At 35.4% G+C, this 8,929-nt stretch overlaps 2 protein-coding genes across 2 annotated transcripts; one reads left to right on the top strand and one right to left on the bottom strand.

The window, feature by feature from the left end:
• Positions 1-2,695: 2,695 nt before the first annotated feature.
• On the top strand, positions 2,696-6,338 carry LOC103948903 (protein NRT1/ PTR FAMILY 2.6). Its single transcript, XM_009359988.2, has 4 exons — positions 2,696-2,896; positions 3,265-3,482; positions 3,740-4,281; positions 5,303-6,338. The coding sequence occupies exons 1-4, from the start codon at positions 2,812-2,814 to the stop codon at positions 6,138-6,140; spliced, it is 1,683 nt and encodes a 560-aa protein (XP_009358263.2). The 5' UTR covers positions 2,696-2,811; the 3' UTR covers positions 6,141-6,338.
• A 617-nt stretch (positions 6,339-6,955) lies between these two features.
• On the bottom strand, positions 6,956-8,021 carry LOC125470353. The gene is made up of 2 exons (XM_048569313.1): positions 7,531-8,021; positions 6,956-7,139 (listed from the first exon to the last, which is right to left on the bottom strand). Exons 1-2 carry the CDS (start codon positions 8,019-8,021, stop codon positions 6,956-6,958), a joined length of 675 nt encoding a protein of 224 aa, XP_048425270.1.
• Between the last annotated feature and the right edge of the window lie 908 nt (positions 8,022-8,929).

The raw sequence follows: 8,929 nt of genomic DNA, 5'->3' as shown, positions 1-8,929 counted from the left end.
TAACGTACTTTAACATAACGTAACATTTTCGTTACAAATCTGATTCGAGTCTAGTTCACGCTCACGCAATCGTAACAACAAGTACAATTTATTACGATAGCGAGGAAAATAATTTAAAGATGCATAATCACGTCCATGTCACTTTACCAACAAGGGCATAAATGTCAATTTACTCATCTGAGAAGAAATTACGTATAAAATTAGGATCGGGTCATCACAATGAGACTCATGTATAAGGACTCTTTGAATCTCTATCTTTTCATGAAATAAATAAATCATATTTCCAGTATATTAGGCATGGCATCCTTTATTTATTTGCAAATTGCATTACTTATTTAAGACTTCATCTGTTTTTTAAGCATTTACATTGCGTATGTTAGGCATGTCATCCTTTATTTATTTGCAAATTGCATTACTTGTTTAAGACTTCATCTTAGTTTAAGCATATACATTGCTTACCTTTCTAGTAAAAGATGAGTATATGCATACGCCCAAAAGATAAAGGTCCCAAGCCAAAAGCAAAGAAAACAGAGAGGTGAGCCGTTGGCATCGCGACTGCTAAAATAAATCAATATCAAGGAACATTGCCATCTTCTTTTTATATGTAAATATTATTATTAAGGGATAGAGAGGGTTCGAAATTATCACAATAATTTAAAAGATGGATAGTTGTGAACACGAGATATATAGATGAAAACCCAATACCTTACTCTCTAAAACAATGAACCACATGCAATATTGTCATCTTCTTCCATAGGCAATATTCTTCATGTATGCACCCTAGGCTTACTGGAGGCGGACGCCCCCTCCAACATTGGTTCTTAAACAAAAAAGAGTACATGTAGTATCAACTTTCAAGCCAAAACCTCACTTAATAATCACTATATTGAAATAGAACTTACATTTTGCCAACAACACCCCCACCCATTATTTTATGCCATATACAATAGAGAAGAAGCATAATGGATATGATTGTAGGCATTGACTGCAATACTTACATGTATTTAATACAATAACCATCTGATGATTAATATAATTCATGTAATTAAATGTATTTAATAGAATCAATATCTGACCGTCAAGGTGGGTGATTTGTATTAAATATATATAAGTATTATAATTTTATTATAATTCGGAGGTTTTCGTTCAAATTTATTTATGTTATCATTTTTGTTTACTTGCTCTATTTGTTGTGTTTCTTCTTCTTGTTTGTGCATATTATTTAATTACTGGATTTAAAAATGATTTTGATTTAGGAATGTTGGTTGTTTTTGATAAAGAACAGTGATTTCCACAAACATATAAGTGGTTCGTTTGTATATTGGGTTGAACTTTTTAATTTTACTTTGTTGTTTTAGGATGTTCCCGTTCAAAAAAGTATTTAGCTCCATCCCTGCATGTATGTATGGGACTTAGCTTTAAACCAAGTTTAGCAGTCAATTAGTGTTTTTTTTTTTTAATCAATGACGATAGATATTCAAAGTTTTGACTTCTGTAGCACAAGAAAAACATTACTAAATCAAAAGTTAGTTGGCGAACGAGGAAGATTTGAACTTAAAACATCTTTTAACAATATTCTATTAGTTTTCTAAAATCTCCATTAACAACGACGGCTTCAATGAAGGACCCTACCGAGCATCTTGTTGGTGGGGATGATGGCCTCTAACATTGATTTGAAACCAACTTGAATGAAATGAATCATAGACTTGCAAATAAAAATGATTTAGAAGTAAAGAATGGGAAACTGTTTCACAGTCCCAGCTGAATTTTAAGATAAGACAGAGTTTTGCAATTCACACAACTATTTTTTTACTTCTCAACCGTTCTTTTTAATTTTTCGACCGTCGAATTGAATAAATTGAAGAAAATCAATGGCTAAAAATTAATAAGAGTATGTGAGAAATAAAAATGAATGTGTGAACATCACTATCCAAAAACAAAAGATACTGGATTTTTTTCCCGCTATTTCTTACTAGTGGAGCAGATTGCCAAAGGATTTGCAAACTTATCTATATTATATTTTTTATTATGCCCACATAGACAAAATCTTGAATCCGTGACTAATTTCTAATGTTGTATTTGATATTAATTAACTTTCAACTTATCATAGAATAGGCTTCTCGGCTTATCCAACGACCAAGTTTTAGGATTCATTTAAACGTTCAAAAGAGATCTCGACTTCAAATCTTTCGTAGCCCCATGGTGTTTGAAAATGCCTTTCATCCATTAGGCTAGAAATTATATTGCTAGTGTTATACACTAGTAAATCCTTTAAGCTGAAAGTAATAGAGAATTAGCATGCAAATACTCAGATAAAAATGCTACAAGAAGTAAATGCTTTTCAAGTTTTGGACAAAATGACATGAAAGTATTTTAGCTAATAAAAGTAAATATGATGAAAAGCAAGGTCCAAATATGAACAAATAAATTTATTAGCCACATCCGTTGGTGTCTAAAAATCTGGGATTTGTTTTGATGCTTACTCAATATTTTACACCAGTCCCTAACACAAGCACATTGTTTAAGGGTTAGAAGACAATAATTGAGTGGGTAGTAAGTACCTGTTTTAATGGAAAAAAAATGTGTTAAGTGACAAAAATGTCTTAATCAATGAAAGTATGATAATATGTATAAGAGTATATGTTCAAATACAGAAATACTAATTAAAATTTCTCCACTAATGGAGATCCATTGAAGAATGGCAAACGTGCGTGCTTTGTGGTGGCGTTGGATTGAAGGATTATATTGACCGATGCAGTGGCTTCATGTTGAATATCACACTTTGAGCTAGCTTGGTATTGACCCGCCGCCATGGATGAGTCCCTCTCCCACGCCGATATCTCATCAGATTCTGGTAGAAGACGCGGTGGTTGGATCACTTTCCCGTTCATCATTGGTCTCTCTCTCTCTCTCTCTCTCTCTCTCTCATATCCTAATCACTATTCAAGTAATTTGTGTGGTCCATTTGCAATTGAATTGGCTACAAATGTCTCATTCTTTACGTGCAGGGATGGGACTGCACACAGAAATAAGACAGGTTGTTCGTGATTACTTTCAGAATAGCGAAAAGTTAGTTTAACAGTGTTTGACAGAAAACTTGAGAAACGTTTTCTAGAGAAGTACCTGTTCAGATAACACTCAAAAGTGACACTTGAATTTTAATCAAAATTTTAACTTTTTCTAATATAACTGTTTCTAGGAAAAACACTTCTGAGTAATTGCTCCCTTCATAAAGCAGTCTCAAATAGTGGGTTTGTTGAGCAGGGGCTTTGGGAGGCTTGACACTTGCAGCTGGGGGATGGATCTCAAATTTGATTGTGTTTCTGATTGAAGAGTTCAATGTAAACAGCATCGACGCTGCCCAGATCTCAAATGTAGTTTACGGTTCTTTCAGTTTTTTCCCAATCATTGGAGCAATCATTGCTGACTCTTTCTTTGGCTCATTCTACGTTATCTCAATATCCTCATGCATGTCCTTGCTGGTAATGAAAAAGTCAACTTCTTTACTACATGCTTTCACCCTAATAAAACATACATGATTTCTGTGGTTATGGATAATACAATTTCTTGTCAATTTGATCTGAGATCATGTAGATTGTTCATCCACTGGTCATGTAAACTGTCATTTCAATATTAGATTGCCAATCCAACAATATAACATGTACGAATGTTTTCTAGATAATCTCCATAAATATATGAACTAGGGTAGCATTCTAAATAATTGATAAATTCGTTGCAGGGCATCGTTCTCTTAGTTTTAACCACAGCGCTGAATTCGTTGAAGCCTCAACCTTGTGCTACCGGCTCAAAGTTATGCCAACCGACCTCGGCATTACAGTATGCAGTCTTGTACACAGGCATAACTCTCGCATCTCTAGGCTTGGGAGGTACCCGCTATACCTTGGCAACACTTGGAGCCAATCAATTTGACAAGCCTAAGCATCAAGCAAGTTTCTTCAACTGGTTCTTCTTCACTCTGTACTCTAGTACAGTGGTAGCCTTTACAGTCATTGTCTACGTTGAAGATAACGTCAGTTTTAAATGGGGCTTTGGCCTATGTGTCATCGCCAACCTAATCGGCATGGCCATTTTCTTCTCTGGAAGCCGTTTCTATAAATTCGATAAACCACAAGGGAGTCCATTTGTTGGTTTCGGTCGTGTTATTGTTGCCTCTGTTCGGAAAACTAGTCTCCAGCTATCAACTGAAAGAAAGGATTATTATTATGGACATGATGGAGTGACAAACAAGGTGGCTGCAGCAACACTTAGCAAGAGTTTCAGGTACAAACAGTATGGGTTAATTATATATGCAAGATAGAGATAGAGAGAGAAATTATTACGCTCAACTTCAAAACCAAATTATGTACCTAGATTGTGTTTTCTTGTCAAACAATTAGTTATGAGCATATAACTCTGCACAAGGAGAAATTTTGGGTTTCAACAACCAAACCATATGTCCGTGCAGACCCAGACACAACACCACATACCTCAACTATCCTGATTCGTTCTTCAAAAAGAAAAAAAAAGATCCGACTTTGTCAATATGGTATGATAGTAGCTAGAGATTTGCTCAACTTCAAAACTAAATTATTTACACTAGGTAGTGTTTTCTTGTCAAACAATTAGTTATGAGCATATAACTTTGCGCAAGGAGAAATTTTGGGTTTCGACAACCGAACCATTGTCCATGCGGACCCAAACACAACACCACATACCTCAACTATCCTGATTCGTTCCTCAAAAAGAAAGAAAAAAGCTCCGCCTTTGTCAATATGGTATGATAGTAGCTAGAGATTTCATTGAAGTACACGTTGAATATAATGTGATGGTTTTTACCACCAATATCTATTGATTTCATATTATATGTTCAAATTCAATCTCGGTCATAGAGTCAATGTGTCAAACCAAACGGAGACTTACATGTGAAGGGTGTGGTGAGATTATTATGTCACGCTATAGAAATGAAGCCTAACTTAGTATATGTGATAATGAGTCTCTTTACCCACTTCCAATTCGTTTAAAGGTTAGAATATTCAATCAAATTTTATGAAATTGGGCATTCTTTTCAACCTATTTTTGGTTCAATTTGGTAATTATTTTTTCTGCTCTTTGCTTGCTTACTAAAGTAAAATTGAATTCTGTAAGCGACTAGCTGAGTAGGCTAAAACCATTTACCAATGGGATGTTCTTAGCACCATTCCCTCTCCCTCACCATCGCTATAGTACAAAAATAAAAATAAAAAAGTAAAGTTGAGTTCTATTTAAAACGACATTAAAAGACTTCATATATATTTTCATGCAGGTTCCTTAACCGTGCAGCACAGAAAATTGAAGGAGACGTGAAATCAGATGGCTCAATTGCGAAACCATGGAGCTTATGCACAACGCAACAGGTGGAAGATTTCAAGACCGTTCTAAGAATTTTTCCTCTATGGTCTACAGCTTTATTCTTAGCTACCCCAATAGCAATCCAATCCAGCATGTCAGTCCTGCAGGCTCTAACCATGGACCGTCACATTGGCCCCCATTTTAAAATGCCATCTGGTTCTGTTATAGTCATTGTTCTATTCTCCACGTCCATCTTTCTGACCCTAATTGATAGATTCTTATGCCCCATGTGGCAGAAGTTCACTGGCCAGTTTCCGTCGCCCCTCCAGCGTGTAGGAGTAGGACACGTGTTAACCATTCTCAGCATGGCTGTTTCAGCAGTGATGGAGTCCAAAAGGCTCAAAATAGTGCAAGAACACCACCTCCAAGACCAGCCTGGTACTATTGTTCCAATGTCGATCTTTTGGCTTTTCCCACAGTTAGTTTTGGTAGGCATTGGAGAAGCATTTCATTTTCCAGGACAAGTCGCATTGTATTATCAAGAATTTCCCATGTCACTGCGAAGCACATCGACGGCCATGATCTCATTGATTATTGGGATTGCATATTATGTAAGCACAGGTGTGGTTAATATGGTCCAAAGGGTGACTGGATGGTTACCAAACAATCTAAACAATGGGAAGCTGGACAATGTTTATTGGATGCTAGCTGTGCTGGGGGTGATAAACTTTGGCTATTATTTGGTGTGTGCTAAGTTGTACAGGTATCAAAATGTAAAGGGTGCAGATGGTAGTCCTGACCCAGATAGCTAGTGATAAGTGATTAGTGTTGGTTGGTGATTAAAGAAATTATCTGGGTCATAAGTCTTGGCGCAAACCTAGAACAGTGATGTTGACAACCCCATTTAATTAGTGAAATAAGGCTTTGTTGTTGCTGTTATTGTATAAATTGTCTCATATGACCCAGCTTTTACAAGTATTCAGAATGCAATAAACATAATTTGAACCAAAGAGTGTCCTATGCATTTATACTAGAAATTTTAAAACAATTGAGGTCAAAAGATTTTATTTTTGCTTTTCCAGAATGTAATAGGGTAGTACATCTAATGCGTCTTTTGTTTCATGTGTGGGTAGCCGTCATAGATGGAAAGAGTGGTTGGCTATGGTGTTTGAAGCTGATGTAAACAATTTGAATCCATATGAAATCTTCTATCATTTGGAGAAAAAACAAACAAAGAGTATCTTATATGCAATTAAAATAAAGCGTTGTATTAAAAAAAGTCACATAACATATAAATCTGATAGTATACTATTTACCAAAAAGAAAAAAAATATTAAGACATATACAACCAACCTGCCTTTGTTTGTCTAACCAAAAACTTCATCTAGTCTATACAACAAGCTAATTTTGACCGTGGATGCTTGATGAATTGTTATCTATTTTTCTTCAGATTAAAACAATAAAAGTAATTTTTTTCTCTCATCAAGTTGCTCTCTGTACTGGGCAAATCTTGTGTGCAACTGCTTTACCTTGTCTATAGCCGTTCCGGGTTGTTTTGTTGGGGTTGGCTGCTAGAGCCGTTCGAGTCTTGTGACTGGTTCCCTCCCTGCTTATTCTGACATGGCTTTTATCGCCTGGCTTTAACATCTTTCCCATTAACTGAGAATTTGACTTTGCCCTCATGGTCCGGTTTATCAAGAATTCTTGTAGCGTCTGACGCAGACTTAACAACAACTTGAGCAAACAGTGATTGGTCATTTGGATGAACAGGCTTCTTCATAAAGACTGACTCTATACAATCTCCAAATTTCCTGCATATACATGATGAGTTAAAATAGTTAATCCAGATATTGTCGAAGTTGATAATAATAAGTCAATATATAGTAAAGTTATATATATATATCTAGACACATAAAACTGATCATATGTCATACCATCTCAACTAATTATATGTTGTGCCATCTCTAAATTAATTGGCGATTTGACAATTTATGGTCAGTTAAAATGGTACAAACTATTTAGATTTCAAAATCGAGCAACAGTCCACTACTAATCACACGATATTGTCTCAACTTAATTGTTTAAATCAGGTCACAGCCTAGCAAGTGTTGGGTTTTATCGCAAAGAACCTTGGTGCAATTAGACATGTAACCATTCAATATAAGTTGTAATCAATGAAAAAAAGAAACTAGAGAGAAATACCTGTTTAAATAGCTTTTGAGTTCTTTAGAAACAGGATGACCCTTTGAGAATGTCAAGAATAAAGTTCTATTATTGTTGTCAACATTAGGTTGATACTGATCAGGCACATCATCATATGCTTCTTGGGGTGGTAATAGAGGAGGTTGAGCCTCAAAAATGTTATGATCCTGCTGATTAAGTAAATAATTATGCTGAAACCCATGTTGTAATATTGTAGTCATTGGACCATTCAACAAATTGGAATGCTGGAAACCACTGGGCATATGACCCAAATATGGATGTGATGGGACTATAATTATATCCCATAAAGCTCTGTCGAAGAAATTGTCGATAAATCTCCTAATCTCTTCCCGGGCCTTCTCCTTGTTGTCAAACACAAACTCGAGTGGAATATTTTTGGTATGAAGAAGACACAGTGTTCGAAACTGACTATCAATTTCCTCCGACGCCAGAGGATCAGTGTAATTTGAGTGCAGATAGTGTAAGCACATAATCGACTCGCATGCTAAAGCATACAGGTCCACATCACTTTAAAGCTGTATAATCACGTCCACGTCACTTTGCCAACACTATGTCTTATATGCATTTAGACTAGAAATTTGAGTGCAGATAGTGAGGAAAATAATTTAAAGCTGCATAATCACGTCCACTTCACTTTGCCAACAAGGGCATAAATGTCAATTTACACATCCTGGAAGAAATTACATATAAAATTAGAGTCAGGTTGTCACAATGAGACACATGTATAAGGACTCTTTGAATCTCTATCTTTCCATGAAATAAATAAATCATATTTCCAATATATTAGGCATGGCATCCTTTATTTATTTGCAAATTGCATTACTTATTTAAGACTTCATCTTAGTTTAAGCATTTACATTGCGTATGTTAGGCATGTCATCCTTTATTTATTTGCAAATTGCATTACTTGTTTAAGACTTCATCTTAGTTTAAGCATATACATTGCTTACCTTTCTAGTAAAAGATAAGTATATGCATACACCCAAAACATAAAGGTCCCAAGCCAAAAAGCAAAGAAAACAGAGAGGTGAGCCGTTAGCATCGCGACAGCTAAAATAAATCAATATCAAGGAACATTGAACATTGCCATCTTCTTTTTATATATAAATATTATTATTAAGGGATAGAGAGAGTTCGAAATTATCACAATAATTTAAAAGATGGATAGTTTTGAACACGAGATATATAGATGAAAACCCAACACCTTACTCACTAAAATAATGAACCTCATGCAATATTGTCATCTTCTTCCAAAGGCAATATTCTTTATGTATGCACCCTAGGCTTACTGGAGGCGGACGCCCCCACTCACATTGGTTGTTAAACAAAAAAGAGTAGATGTAGTATCAACTTTCAAGCTAAAACCTCACTTAATAAC

Source organism: the organism of the source record quoted next, unplaced genomic scaffold (assembly GCF_019419815.1).
Source record: "Pyrus x bretschneideri cultivar Hongxiangsu unplaced genomic scaffold, Pyrus_bretschneideri_v1 Contig5, whole genome shotgun sequence".
NCBI classification, from domain to species: Eukaryota; Viridiplantae; Streptophyta; class Magnoliopsida; order Rosales; family Rosaceae; genus Pyrus; species Pyrus x bretschneideri.
The sequence above is the reverse complement of the archived record's forward strand: the minus strand, read 5'-3'. Positions and strand labels throughout refer to the sequence as shown.